Genomic DNA, 15,996 nt, shown 5'->3' on the forward strand with positions numbered 1-15,996 from the left:
TCAAGTTAAGGTGGCTGAACACAGTTTTAGATACCTGTGTTTTTTTCACCATTTTCTCTAACACCCTTGATCTCTCGGTCACCAAAACTGGCAGCAAGCAAGTTAACAACACAAACTTTGTTTTTATGCCTCTTGCTCGCTTGCCTATAACCAAGTGTTTTTACACTGTGCATAGCTAGGGGTGAGCTCGGTTTGCTGGGAGAATTAAACGGACAACCTTTACTTTGCCGTAATTTGGCCACTCAGTTGAGTGGCCGTTTATTTTTAATATCAAATCAAGTTACAGTAAAACCGGAAATAGAAACCTAATCCCAGAAAAGGTTAGGGCAAACACCCATCGAATGAGAACTCGACATACCTAAGGGAATGTTCAAAAACAATGGGTGGGTTAATAGGGTGGGAAAATGTTTGCCCTGCACCGAAGCTTAACTAAAAGAGGCCCGAGATCACATGTTCGAATGTTTAAGTATCTACCATTATAAGTCATCCGGGATAATGTTAAACGCGGCGCAGGCTACATAAATTAGTTTATGCCAAACTTTGTTTTTTTTGATAGTTACGCTGACGTATGTGCCATTTTTAGCAGAATTTCTCACTTACTTTAGAAGGAAACTCTGCACACGCTGGTTCTGCAGACTTGTACTGTATACTTTCGGTTAACTTGACTTTATTCTTCACAATCCAACATTACACGTTCTGTTCTACGACCTATCTCAATCCCATCTTTTTTGAGTTAGAAAAATGCTGTTTTATAAGCTACGGATATACACACCCAGATACGCTAAGTCCGGAGTGGTATGATAATTTAAGCTAACTTGACAAAGTTCCAGTTTTGTTTTACACATTCATTCGTGGCCACTAATTTCCTGTTACATCGGCTTGCTTGACAATCATAATGTTAATCTATGCATGCGGTTTTACTAGCGACTATTTGATTGAATACATCTTTATTTTTGAAGGCTCGATTACACGACGCCTGTCAATACTTCCTTTGACATTCCACAAATGAATGTTGGCGACAAGAAATAATAACTTACTTAATCAACTACTAAATATACTGAAACAGGAAAAATTTATTATGAGCACGTGCGAACTTTTCGCGACACCATTGTCATGGCAACATGAATAAATATAAACAAGCCTTTAAAATCGGCTTTGTTCATTTGTAGAAAATCTAGTCATTCGCTTTTCTTTATAATTTGCATGCAACGAGCTTGTAACGATACTCACAAGTTAACACCATTTTGCTAACAATTTAATAGAAATCTTTAATTATCCCTTGTTGAAGGTTTACTCGATTATCTAGAATTTCCTTTGTTAAAAATCAATTTCTTTCGATACTGCAGTTTCTTATTTCCTAAAGTATTTTCGTGCCAAATTTCGTGAAATTCTAATGAGTGGTTCTCAAGAAATAGGCATATTTCCGAGAAAGCAATTTTTCATTCAATCGCAATTTTTTGACTTACCACGCATGCGCTGCATTTAACCGGGTTCTCTCGGTAACGACGAAAAAGTTGAGAATTGCTGGGTTCTTTGCACTGTTAACTTTTCTAACATGTCTTTGTAATAAAAGATTAAAGCTCTCAATACACTGCGCCAACTATAGAGAAAAATAGCACAGATAGTGCGGATGCGTGTTGAGTAAATAAGACGACCGCTCTATTGACGGCATGTTAGTTTTTTGCAATCCTTGCGCGCGCGCTGAATTGCATCAGGAAAAGCGCGCGCGAAAACTGTGTTCAGCCACCTTAACATTTTGTTCTTCACCCTTGTGACTCTTGCTATTTGCCGTCATCTTTCTTTTAAAGGCTTTGATTTCAATTTCTTGCTTTTGATTTCTGAAGTCACACGAACAACGCATCAAACTCAGCAGGTGCCACGTGCTGAGTTCAACGGTGTGTTTTTTTTAAGATTTAAAATAGCTAAATATATATATATATATATATAAAACAAACAAACAAATAACTAAACTGTATAAAACAAAAAACTATTTTCTTTTTCTATACAATCAAAAATAATGTGTATGGATACTTTTTTTAAATGAGTAAAAGTTCGATAGGAATGCAAGAAATCTAAACAACCCAGAAATTGAGGAAGATTTTCGGTTGTAAAGTCTGACGCGAACATAGATTTATAGGCAAAATAAGATAGTTTTTGCAGCCCTTAAACCTTCACTTCCAAAATCTGACCAGCAATCCTCTCTTCTCGATCATATACCTTTCCTTTAAAAAAGTGTAGAGAATTTGATTTCGGATCAAGATGGCATTCTTACCGCTGATCGGTTTGCGTATTTTGTTGGCAAGATAATGTTTTGATATTGAAAAGGATAAGCTATTTGTAAATCAACTCTAACAGTTGGAGGGTCGAATGAGACACAAGGTAAATCAAATTTTAAGAGTAAAATGTTATTATGTATCCAGCACGTGTTCCAATATTTTTTTGGGATTTTACAAGAATAAAGTGAAGCGGTGATATTTAAACAATTCTTTATTTACCGATCAGTCATATCCTTATTTTGTGATAACACTAGTTGATATATAGCTAACACGTGGGTAATATGAAGCGAAATGTTAGCTCTGATGGCTGACTGAACGGGCGAGATGGAACCATTTTTCCCGCTCGCAATTAACTTGCTTGTTCTTGAGCAAGAAAAAATTTTCATTGAGCAGCCTTACTAAGTCCATAATCAAACAACAACAAACATATGAAACATATGTATGAACTGCGGTTATGAAACGTATATGTGCACGATCCTTCGCAGTAAAGCACTATTTGAGCAATAGTGAAAATCAGACCTAAAAAAAAAATTTCAGGCCTGTACGGGATTCGAACCACTGACCTCTGCGATACTAGTGCAGCGCTCTACCAATTGAGCTAACAAGCCAACTTTTTTTTCAGGTCTGATTTTCACTATTGCTCAAATAGTGCTTTACTGCGAAGGATCGTGCACATATACGTTTCATAACCGCAGTTCATACATATGTTTCATATGTTTGTTGTTGTTTGATTTATCATCTACGGGTTTATGTCGAATTAATTTGATGGCCTGCTCCCAGTTGGCTTGTTAGCTCAACTGGTAGAGCGCTTCACTAGTATCGCACAGGTCAGTGGTTCGAATCCCGTACAGGCCTGAAATTTTTTTCCGGTCTGATTTTCACTATTGCTCAAATAGTGCTTTACTGCAAAGGATCGTGCACATATACGATAAGTCCATAATCTTTATCGGCAAAGGAATCGCAAAAGCGGTAGAAGACAGTCATAGTAAAAAGAGAAATAAATAAACGGCCTTCGTAGGTTTATCATGTGCTACAAACACAGTTGGCTCTCTTTCCCAGTTCTTGAAATAAACAAATCATTCCTGGATCTTATTAAAGTGGAATGTTTTGGTTATGCAACGAATCGTTTATCAGCCAAGCCTGTTGGGTCAAGAAGCCGCTGGATAATAGCTTTTTGGCGTTCTTATTGAACCGATGACCAACCATAGGGGAAAAAGAACTCGTGGAATATCTAGCCTTCTTCCCCTCACTCTTGGAAAAGAACACAAATTTATTTGCATTCACTATTGACAGGATACGTTTTTCTTTCAGTTTCCAACTTCTGGTTTCTCTAATTAAACGACCAGGAAACTGAACGAGGCACGAGTCTGTTTATAAAGGTGAGCCGTCTTTCTCTTATAGTTCTATGGCTTCCGCCCATTATTTTCACTTTTCTTGAAAGAACTCACGTTTTTATTCTGTCAGAAAATAAAAGGAAAATTTAACAGGTTTCACTGTCTGCCCAAAATAAGCCCATGTGGTGATCGAAAAATAATACAAAAATTTTCTGTGACGGATATCAAATACTCAACTCAATGAATCCAAAAGCGAAGTTTTAAATCCGAGATGTTTTTGATACAGTTTATCGGAATTGCGCGCAAATGAAACATCAGCAAGAGGCATGGGGGGGGGGGGGGAAGCTGGGGGGGGCAATCAGTGTTAATATGAACCAGTTTGAAATTGTTTGTTTATCGTTTTGCCATCAAAAGGAAGATGGAGGATTTTGGAGATCATATCATTTTTCGGGGGAGGATCAGACAATTAATTGTCTATGAGAGAGGGGGGGGGGATTAAGAACGGTTCTGAGGAAGAACAGCACATACCCGAAAAAAATTGATCTAAGCACCCCTCCCTACATAGGTTGGGTCTAAAAGTTACATGTTTTCGTAAATTTTGCATCGCGATTTGTCAAGAATCAGTGTTGTTTATGCACAATTTATTAGCTATGGAAAAACGAAGAGAGAAAAGTAATGTTGCACTCGCACTTACAAGCACTCGTGGAAAGTAAGCACTGTCTAAACTTTTGCAGAGAGATAGCTACCAAGAGTCATCATCTAATTTAGTTTTTTAAGTTTTCTGTATTTTAACCTGTTGATTTTTTTTCCATTTCAGGAAGGTATTTGGTCAAACAAATAGGAGTACGTGATGACTAACACGCGTGAAATCCTACAGAAGATCAGGATAGGTTTAGATGTTGCCACATATCTTCTAAACACTGATCGTGGTATACAAGCCGCTCATTTGTGTTATGAATGTTTAGTCTTACTCAACAATCTAGGCTTTGATATCAACGGACTGGATGTCTCTGAGGTAATATTCAATGCGTACTACGCAATCTCCAGTTACACAAACGCAGTACGATACACCAACAAACTTATCGCCATGTTCCACAATACCGGAAAATCAATCTTTGAACTGGGAGACAAATACAGAAGACAAAGTAGGCTTGCAGAAGCCAAGGAACTTTTTCAAGGCGCACTTGCCATCGCAAAATCAATTGGCGACGGAATTGGAGAAGCAGTGACTTATGGAAGGCTAGGAGTCCTGTTTCAATCACTCGGTGAATATCAGAAGGCTAAAGAATATCACGAGAAAGCTCTTGCTATCGCAACAGAAATTGGCCATAGGAAAGGGGAAGGGGCATGTAATGGGAACCTTGGAACTGTGTTTCAATCACTCGGTGAATATCAGAAGGCTAAAGAATATCACGAGAAAGCTCTTGCTAACGCTACAGAAATTGGCGACAGGGAAGGAGAAGGGACACAGTATGGGAACCTTGGAACTGTGTTTCGATCACTCGGTGAATATCAGAAGGCTAAAGAATATAACGAGAGAGCTCTTGCTATCGCAACAGAAATTGGCGATAGGGAAGGAGAAGGGACACAGTATGGGAACCTTGGAACTGTGTTTCAATCACTCGGTGAATATCAGACGGCTAAAGAATATCACGAGAAAGCTCTTGCTATCGCAACAGAAATTGGCGACAGGGAAGGAGAAGGGACACGGTATGGGAACCTTGGAACTGTGTTTCATTCACTCGGTGAATATCAGAAGGCTAAAGAATATTACGAGAAAGCTCTTGCTATCGCAACTGAAATTGGCGATAGGCAAGGAGAAGGGACACAGTATGGGAACCTTGGAACTGTGTTTCAATCACTCGGTGAATATCAGAAGGCTAAAGAATATCACGAGAAAGCTCTTGCTATCACAACAGAAATTGGCGACAGGAAAGGAGAAGGGACACGGTATGGGAACCTTGGAACTGTGTTTCAGTCACTCGGTGAATATCAGAAGGCTAAAGAACATCACGAGAAAGCTCTTGCTATCACAACAGAAATTGGCGACAGGAAAGGAGAAGGGAGATGGTATGGGAGCCTTGGAACTGTGTTTGGATCACTCGGTGAATATCAGAAGGCTAAAGAATATTACGAGAAAGCTCTTGCTATCGCAACAGAAATTGGCGATAGGGAAGGAGAAGGGACACTGTATGGGAACCTTGGAACTGTGTTTCGATCACTCGGTGAATATCAGAAGGCTAAAGAATATAACGAGAGAGCTCTTGCTATCGCAACAGAAATTGGCGATAGGGAAGGAGAAGAGACACGGTATGGGAACCTTGGAACTGTGTTTCAATCACTCGGTGAATATCAGACGGCTAAAGAATATCACGAGAAAGCTCTTGCTATCGCAACAGAAATTGGCCACAGGAAAGGACAAGGGACAGGTTATGGGAACCTTGGAACTGTGTTTCAATCACTCGGTGAATATCAGAAGGCTAAAGAATATCACGAGAAAGCTCTTGCTATCGCAACAGAAATTGGCCATAGGGAAGGGGAAGGGGCATGTAATGGGAACCTTGGAACTGTGTTTCAATCACTCGGTGAATATCAGAAGGCTAAAGAATATCACGAGAAAGCTCTTGCTATCGCAACAGAAATTGGCCATAGGAAATGGGAAGGGGCATGTAATGGGAACCTTGGAACTGTGTTTCAATCACTCGGTGAATATCAGAAGGCTAAAGAATATTGCGAGAAAGCTCTTGCTATCGCAACAGAAATTGGCGACAGGAAAGGAGAAGGGACACGGTATGGGAACCTTGGAACTGTGTTTCAATCACTCGGTGAATATCAGACGGCTAAAGAATATCACGAGAAAGCTCTTGCTATCGCAACAGAAATTGGCGACAGGGAAGGAGAAGGGACACGGTATGGGAACCTTGGAACTGTGTTTCATTCACTCGGTGAATATCAGAAGGCTAAAGAATATTACGAGAAAGCTCTTGCTATCGCAACTGAAATTGGCGATAGGCAAGGAGAAGGGACACAGTATGGGAACCTTGGAACTGTGTTTCAATCACTCGGTGAATATCAGAAGGCTAAAGAATATCACGAGAAAGCTCTTGCTATCACAACAGAAATTGGCGACAGGAAAGGAGAAGGGACACGGTATGGGAACCTTGGAACTGTGTTTCAGTCACTCGGTGAATATCAGAAGGCTAAAGAACATCACGAGAAAGCTCTTGCTATCACAACAGAAATTGGCGACAGGAAAGGAGAAGGGAGATGGTATGGGAGCCTTGGAACTGTGTTTCAATCACTCGGTGAATATCAGAAGGCTAAAGAATATTACGAGAAAGCTCTTGCTATCGCAACAGAAATTGGCGATAGGGAAGGAGAAGGGACACTGTATGGGAACCTTGGAACTGTGTTTCGATCACTCGGTGAATATCAGAAGGCTAAAGAATATAACGAGAGAGCTCTTGCTATCGCAACAGAAATTGGCGATAGGGAAGGAGAAGAGACACGGTATGGGAACCTTGGAACTGTGTTTCAATCACTCGGTGAATATCAGACGGCTAAAGAATATCACGAGAAAGCTCTTGCTATCGCAACAGAAATTGGCCACAGGAAAGGACAAGGGACAGGTTATGGGAACCTTGGAACTGTGTTTCAATCACTCGGTGAATATCAGAAGGCTAAAGAATATCACGAGAAAGCTCTTGCTATCGCAACAGAAATTGGCGATAGGCAAGGAGAAGGGACAAGTTATGGGAGCCTTGGAACTGTGTTTGGATCACTCGGTGAAAATCAGAAGGCTACAGAATATTACAAGAAAGCTCTTGCTATCGCAACAGAAATTGGCGACAGGAAAGGAGAAGGGACAAATTATGTGAATCTTGGAAGTGTGTTTCAATCACTTCGTAAACATAAGGAGGCTAAGGAACATTTTGACAAAGCACTCGCCATCAGTATAGAAATTGGCGACAGAACGAAGGAAGCGCGCTGCTACAACAACCTGGCAATTCTGTTAGAATCGTTTCATGACCACCAGAAAGCTAGAGAGTTACTCGAGAAAGGGCTTGCTATCACCATCAATACTGGCGGTAGACAAGAACAAGGTCTAATCTATGTAAACCTTGGGCAGGCGTCCCTATCGCTTGGCAATTACTACGAATCGGAAAAATACTTTGAGAAAGCGCACTTGATGAGCAGCGAAATAGGAAACAATATGACTGACTTTCACAGCCTTCTCGGAATCGCTCAGTTAAAGATATTGGAATCAAATCTTGAGGAGGCAATGGTGTATCTTCGTCAAAGCATTGCAATTTATGAAAAGTTGCGAAATTTTCTCAAAGAAAACGATGAATTTAAAACATGTCTCTTAGAAAAGCACGGTAGTTTCCCCTACGAGTTGCTCAGTCTCATGCTGTGTGCCACCGGAAGTGTGCGAGACTCTCTTAAAGTGGAGGAGCTAAGACGCGCTAGAGGCCTCGCAGAATTAATGGCATATAAACTCTCAATTGAAAGCCACATCTCAGCTGATTCAACATCTCGGGCAAGAATCGAAAGCATTGTGAGTAAAGAGAGCAATTGCGCTGTTTTGTACATTTCATATCAGGAGCGGCATGTTCGTCTGTGGGTTTTAAAAGCAAATGGAGACATTGACTATCGAGTGAGCCCCGAAATGAAAATCGGCACACTTATGGCTGCAGACGCTTGTGATGTGGAGGAAATGTTTAAAAACAGTGCCTCCAGTTTCGGCATTTTACATAACCAGAATTGCGAGGATCGATCTTTGGGTGACGATATCGTCATATCTCCTCAAGAGGAGAGCCGAGCAACCTCGCAAGGAGACGAAGTCAAACGGAACGAAATGATTCTTCAACTGTGTTATGACCAGCTTATCGCTCCTGTCAGAGATTTACTCACAGAGCCTGAAGTCATCATTGTGCCTGAGAAGTGTTCATACCGAGTCCCTTTTGCTGCCTTGCGGGATGAGACAGTTGGAAAGTATTTTTCAGAAACCCACAGAATCCGCATCGTCCCTTCTCTGACGACTCTGGGGATCATTCAGGAAAGTCCGGGGGACTATCACAGTCAGTCCGGTGCACTGGTAGTGGGTGATCCTTTGGCTGGTGAAGTGCTTTATAAAGGACGTACCCTGAAATTGACACCATTGTTGTGTGCACGAAAGGAAGCTGAGATGGTTGGTCGACTCCTGGGTGTTCAGCCTTTGTTAGGAGAGCACGCAACAAAGCAGGCGGTACTTCACGCACTTCATTCAGTGAGCCTGATACATCTTGCCGCCCATGGTAATGCCGAGAGAGGAGAGATTGCCCTGTCCCCTAATTACACCACTAAAGGTATTCCACAAGAAGAAGACTATCTTTTGACAATGTCCGACATTTCAAAGGTGAAGCTGCGAGCTAAACTGGTCGTACTTAGCTGTTGTCACAGCGGGCGTGGAACGTTTAAACAAGAGGGAGTCATTGGAATCGCTCGGGCTTTCCTAGGATCTGGTGCACGTTCAGTGCTGGTGGCATCGTGGGCCATAGAAGACAAAGCAACAGAGCTACTCATGAAACTTTTCTACAAACACCTGGCTGCTGGAGAAAGTGCCAGTGAATCTCTTCACCAGGCCATCAAATGGTTGAGAGGCAACGGCTTCACCGAACCTGCCCAATGGGCTCCGTTTGTGCTAATGGGAGATAACGTGACATTCGACTTCAAAAAAATAAGGTAAGCTTGTTTTTTAGTAATTTTGTGTAATCGACATAACCCATTTGAGCTTGTGAAAATAAACAGGAGCCTGCCTTTTTCTTTAATTAGAAAAACGTGTGCAACTATGAGGTTTTATTTTATGACGGCACATGTTGACGGTTTTTTTTAAACCTTTAACTCCTAGAAGTGATTAACATGTAACTTCTCCCCATAATATCCTTACATTATCCAGCAAACAAGTAATTACTTATCAGGTACAAGTTGTTCATGATCTAACACCAAATTCTCGTCACAAATTTACAAGAAAAGGTGTAGCAACTACAGGGGAGAATTAAAAATCAGATCTTGGGAGTTAAAGGTTTAACAAAAACAGGTTAAGATTCAGTGTAGTTTCTTAAGTGTGCAAGATGTTTACAATTATGCCATTGGTGTAAAGATTGACAGGACAATGACCACAATCTGAGCGAAAATATAATAAATGAATAATGAATAAATTAATCGATAAATCAGTGAATACGGTGAGGAAGCTAACTTTTATGTCTATAAAAAGTCTAATGACAACGACTGGGAGATTGTGTAAACGTAAAAAAAAATATTACACATCATTCTTAACTCAAAACTTTTGTTTTAGGCAAAAAGAACTGACAAAGGACGAAAGTGACGGGGACAAGAAAGAGAGTAGCGACTGATCCTTGACTCTCCCTCCAATCCTGTTTACTGGAAGGAAAACTGGTATTTTTTTAACACAAAAACTTTTTACTTTTCACTGCTCTTGTGGGTGCTTTTTTTTACACGGCCCAGCTGTCCAGAAAGCGATGTCATTCGCCCAAAAGTTGTATTATGTTTGCCGAGGAGGAACAAAAATGAACAGATAATTAAAAAATCAAAAAATAGAAAATGTTGAGTAAATTTTTCAGGATGCGAAAATTATGGCACTGCTCTTTAAATTTGAGATTACAAAAAAATCCATAACCTTTTTATTTTTTCAGGATATGATTCTAAATTTTACCCTCTAGCTGCCATAATTTTCTCTTTAAATTGATAAGGAGAACCAGCTCGGTAGTACGTAAGAAAAAAAAAAAAGAAGTCACTCTTAGATTGATAGGTGTGTATTCTGAACTGCCATTAGATACATAATGTGTTGATACTTTTTTATGAAGAGTTCATATGTAAATCACTTCAAGGAGTAAACGGGTGAAGGGCGCAGGCGAAGATATCTGGGCCGGAATGTTCAGAGCTGGTTTAAGATAACCCTGGGTTAGCGTGATATTTGATTGCAGATCTGAAAGCTTTAAAAGAAAGTTCTGTTTAACTGTTTTTGTCTACAATTTGATGATCGGATGCTCTAAAAAGAATACGGAAAATTATCACCGAAAGGTTCTTGAATGATGAAATAGCGAAACCTGCATTAAAATTTAACGCTGGGTTAGTGCTAATCGGCCTTCGAACAACTGGACCCTGTTAATTTCTGGAACCTAAACTGTAAAATAATAATAACAATAATAATGGTTTTGGCGATAGAGTGCTTTTGAATTGAGTGTTGTAAAACTGAAAGAAAGGAATCAAACGGCCAATCAGAAGAATGGAAAATACCTTTGAGAGAACTCAGATTAAAACCGACCAATCATCCCAAAACGCGGGAAAAAGCGGGCGACCAAGTCGTAATTGTTTTTAGTTTAGCGCCTGATTGGTTGAGAGATTGGCCAGGGTTTTATCGACCAATCACAAAGCCAAGTAAGGCAAAAGCAGTTCTAGAGCCAGCTAGGATTACTTTCGACACTCGACTGAAAATTGCTCTATCACATTATCATTATCCTTAAAATCTATTTCTCAGCTTTGAGACTCGCTGGAAGAGAGTCCCAAGCTGATGTTGTTGTTGTCTATGTCTTTTCTTCTGATATAAGGTCTTACAACCAAAACGTTATTCCTCTTTTTGTTCTTGGAGTTTTATCTACTACAGTTGGTAATGATATCTAGACGATGGCTGTGATGGAAACCGGATTTCTAGGTTAAAAACACTCCGTCGAGGTGATTATTTTGGTTTCCGATCCTGCGACCTAGATTTGGAATCAGTTTTCTCGAATTTGCAAAAATGTTAGCCACACTTTGAAGGCATAAGCTCATAGATTGAACCTCAACTTAACAAGTTGTAATAATAGTTATGATAATAATGATAACATTCTTAAAAGCGATGGGGTGTCGGAAAACCAAAACCGAAGTAGTCACAAGAAAATACCTTTGAGAGACTTCAAAGCAAAACCGACCAAACTGCTTAAACCGCTGGAAAACGCGGGTGACCAAATCATGAATGTGTTTTACTTTTGTAACTGATTGGTTAAGAGATTGGTGCGAGTTTTCTGAGCCAATCAGAGAGCGGAAGTAAAGCAAAACAAAGCAAATCCGGATTTACTTTCGATACTCCAATGAAAATTGCTCCGATAGTGATCATAAATGAAACAAATAAAAACGGAAAAAGGCAAAAGATTTAATTTTAACCCTCACAGATTAAACAGAGCCGAACTAGTTTATCCAAATAATGATCATGATGAAAAGTAAAGAACTCAGCAGGGCGAATCTCTGGAAGATTTTAGGAGAAATTGAGGTATCAAGTGTAGCTTGACGTTTCCACTGAAGATCGTTGTAAGGTACACGAATTCTAAGCCATTTCTTTCAATGCAATCGGTGGAGGAATTCTCTTAACTCTCTCACAGTACCAAAACCTCGCTCTGAAGTCACCACTGCACGAGACAAACGCTGCTCCTGTTGGGGAGTGGGTGCTACAGAGAATGTGGTTGTTGTGATCTATGTCTTTTCATCTGATATAAGGTCTTACAACCAAATATTTGGTAGTATTTTTGTCTCTTGGAATTCATTTTACGGCAATTATTAATGATGTCTAAACAATACTGTGATGGAAACCGGATTTCTAAGTTATGAACACACTTCGTAGAGATGATTTTGACTTTTACTATGAATCTTGAACTATCAATCAGTTTTTATCAATTTTGTCAAAATGTTACCCACAGTTTGAAAACATAGGTTTATTTCTTGAACCTCTACTTAAATAGTTGTAATATGAGTAATGATAATATTAATAATAATAATGATAGTAATAATAATTGCAAAAGCAATGTCAAGAGTGTCATAAAACCAAAACCGAAGTGTTCGAACTGTAAAAAGACGAATCTTGGCCACGGATCACAGCTAAAGATATTGGTTTCTTACGTTTAGGCTACGAGCAGCCCCCACTTTAGGCGAAGTCTGTTGCGCGAGTGAAAAACGCTTTAGATCTCCCGCTGCGTGCTAACATTAACTTTTTTTCGCTGAGTTTTTTTTTACTCGCACGACGGACTTTACTGAAAAGGAGGGACCACTGGTAATCTACTCACTTTGAGAAATAGAGGTTTCCCAAGCTTTTTTATATCATTTTCCTAATCAGTAGGAGCTCCTGTGATCAGATATTTCGTCAAGATTTTAGAAAATTTAAAGATGAGCTTAAACACGAAGGCGCGCTATAAAAGGAGCCTTAGGGCCCACTGGACCATTTGTTTATCAACCGTCGTGATGTAGAACTCTAAGAGTCAAGTCAGCTTGAGCTACAGCTACTCCAAACCAGTGAACAGCGGGCGCATTCCTCAAAATTGTTTTATGTCTTCATCACAATACAAGAATTCTTGAGATTTGTATTTCCTTTCTCCAATGGAAACTGTCTTTATTTGTGGCGGTAAATTTGAGACTGAAGTAGGTGGTTCGCACGTTACCTCATGCCACCATGCGGTTCTGTCCTCGTGTACAGGTTCACAAGAACCGATACAAAAGACCAAACAATACACAACAGCTAACCAACGACTCCTAAACAAAGAGAGAACAATGGTAATTCCCGTGTGAATCGGTACACCAGGACAGAACCCCACCATGCTGGTGGAAGTAAACAATAGATATCTCATTAGCTCCTTTTGTTCGTCTACCAGCATTTAAATTTGACCCGCACTCGTCAACGGTGAGTGACAAATGAGCCTAGGTCTTCCCAGGGAAGACTTCCTTATATAGCGCGCCTTCGTGTTTAAAGTATATTTTTTTCAATGTCTCCGGTTTCTGGATCAGAAAAATAACTTTGAAATAAATATTTTGCCCTAACTACTTTGTTATTCGTGTGCGGCCTGCATAAACTGAGATTGTTCAGGAATTTCCATTGTTCTTGCCCCGGCTTATGAAAGTGAAATTTCAACCGCCTCTCGGTTAGCTCAATGCATAGAGCGCTGAACTGTTGTGCGGGAGGTCGAGAGTTCGAGCCCCGGCCGGACCAGCACTCAATATCTTAAAATAATTGAGAAGAATATGCTGCCTTTCTATAATATCAAGAAACGGTTAGATATTCTAGTCTTCTCGGATAGGGACGAATAAATGGAGGTCCCGTCTCCTGCAGGCTTAGGGGTAGGAGACGTTAATTTCCCACGCACGAGATTAATGTGTAATGGTTGTCCTCCCCTGGGGTGGGTTAGATGAGTTACTGAGCCCGCAGTGATTGGCGGGAAGCTGTTGCGGTGTCCCTACCTGTCGGCAAATCGTCTAAATAAATAAATAAATAAATTTTAAACCGCTCTCCCTCCTGTTCTTACCCTTTACACCTCTGTATTAACATCTATATTCTCCACACTGATCTCAGTACATTTCCTATGGTAACCACAAGTAGAGTTTGTTTGACAATCAGGAGTTTCTTACAGTAGATTGGTGATCATTTCCATTATTCTCCTAACCTTTACATTTGATTCAAGGGCAGGGGCGTAGCCAGAATTTTTCAAAGGGGGGGGGGTCACAGGGGCTACTTACCAGATTGTCATGTCAACCTCCACACCGTGCATGTTTTACTTAATGTTACAGTTTTGGGATGAGCAGTGAGAGTATACTGGGCAGGCCAAGATATTGTCATGGCGTTTTCACCACCTGAATGTTGTAGGTTGTTTGCTTAAAAGAAGGCCTACCAAGGGGGGGCTCACGGGCACCCCGGGGCCCCCCTGACTACGCCCTTCAAGGGTGACATTGTAAGGAGAAAGAAGCTTGTCTACTTTACGATCTAAAGGGTTAAAATAGGTTTTTTTCACTCCTCTGCTACTTACCCGCCGTTTTAATTGAGCTTTGTTAAACTTCCTGAATGCCTGGAGCAGTCTACACTAACACAAGATGAAATAATACCTCTCCACCATGGTGTGCCTGTTCAAATTTTGCGATGCACCGCATGGGTTATTGACTCCACCAAAGCTACAACGAATCGGGATACGTGTTATTATGTGTTGTAACAGCAAAACAGAAGACAAATTTCCGACATAATATTCATAATTATATGAACCATATGCCCCCCCCCTCCCCAGATAATCCTTAAGAAAACCATAATGAAAGCTGTCGTGAGCCCGTCCGAAAAAAGGTCGTCCGACTCCACACTCGCACGGCTCTTTTACATCTTCCGAGTTACAGAGAACAACGCAAGCCAGAAAGTGAAAGCGTTTTAAAGGTCAAAACCTTTTTGGTGAAACTCCAAATAGAAAAAAAATTCAACAGGATACTCGTAATTCATTAGCTCTATGTTCGAAGAGTCTCGAGTTTTCCTTTTCCATACTTTAGATTTCCTTTCATAGATTTCTACCTGCGTTTTTTGAAATTTTCTTCCACGCGAGATGATTAATACATAAAAATTGCGGAATATTGCACCTACAACTGATGAATCAAGCCCTGTTAACCCTTTACACCCTCACCTCATGATCAGTATGTATATTCTCTAAACTGTTCTCCATATATTTCCTAACGAGCTGACAAGGAGAATTTGGTCAACAATAAAGAGCTTTCAAACAACAACAAACATATGAAACATATGTGTGAACTGCGGTTATGAGACGTATATGAGAACGATCCTTCGCAGTAAAGCACTATTTGAGCAATAGTGAAAATCAGACCTGAAAAAAATTTCAGGCCTGTACGGGATTCGAACCACTGACCTCTGCGATACTAGTGCAGCGCTCTACCAATTGAGCTAACAAGCCAACTGGGAGCAGGCCATCAAATTCATTCGATATAAACCCGTAGATGATATATCAAACAACAACAAACATATGAAACATATGTGTGAACTGCGGTTATGAGACGTATATGAGAACGATCCTTCGCAGTAAAGCACTATTTGAGCAATAGTGAATGATGGCTTGTTAGCTCAATTGGTAGAGCGCTGCACTAGTATCGCAGAGGTCAGTGGTTCGAATCCCGTACAGGCCTGAAATTTTTTTCAGGTCTGATTTTCACTATTGCTCAAATAGTGCTTTACTGCGAAGGATCGTTCTCATATAAATAAAGAGCTTTGTTATCATTTCCTTTATTCTCGTGACCTTAATGTGTGATTCAGCCGTGAAATTGTGAGGAGAAATTAATTTCTAGTCACTCTTAGCGGTTAAAGAGTCAATTTTGTAATTCCAAATAGCAAGGAGACAACAGCAGTACATATATATTTTCAGTTCTACAACATAAGGATCGTTGTCAACCTCACGCGACCCCAGAAATCAAAATTCATTGTAAATAAAACAAATTTATTTTCTTCTTAAGTTGGAAGTTGGAAGCAGCATCAATCATTTTGTTGTGAGTAAGGCAGTGATTTGTTTGTAAGAAATGAGGTGTTAAGGATACTCAAACGATTC

At 40.2% G+C, this 15,996-nt stretch overlaps 1 protein-coding gene across 1 annotated transcript; it reads left to right on the top strand.

The window, feature by feature from the left end:
* The first annotated feature begins 4,435 nt into the window (after positions 1-4,435).
* On the top strand, positions 4,436-9,338 carry LOC148724759 (uncharacterized). Its single transcript, XM_088729658.1, has 2 exons — positions 4,436-7,379; positions 7,860-9,338. Exons 1-2 carry the CDS (start codon positions 4,461-4,463, stop codon positions 9,336-9,338), a joined length of 4,398 nt encoding a protein of 1,465 aa, XP_088585784.1. The 5' UTR covers positions 4,436-4,460.
* Positions 9,339-15,996: the final 6,658 nt, after the last annotated feature.

Source organism: Stylophora pistillata, chromosome 8 (assembly GCF_964205215.1).
Source record: "Stylophora pistillata chromosome 8, jaStyPist1.2, whole genome shotgun sequence".
Taxonomy (NCBI): Eukaryota; Metazoa; Cnidaria; class Anthozoa; order Scleractinia; family Pocilloporidae; genus Stylophora; species Stylophora pistillata.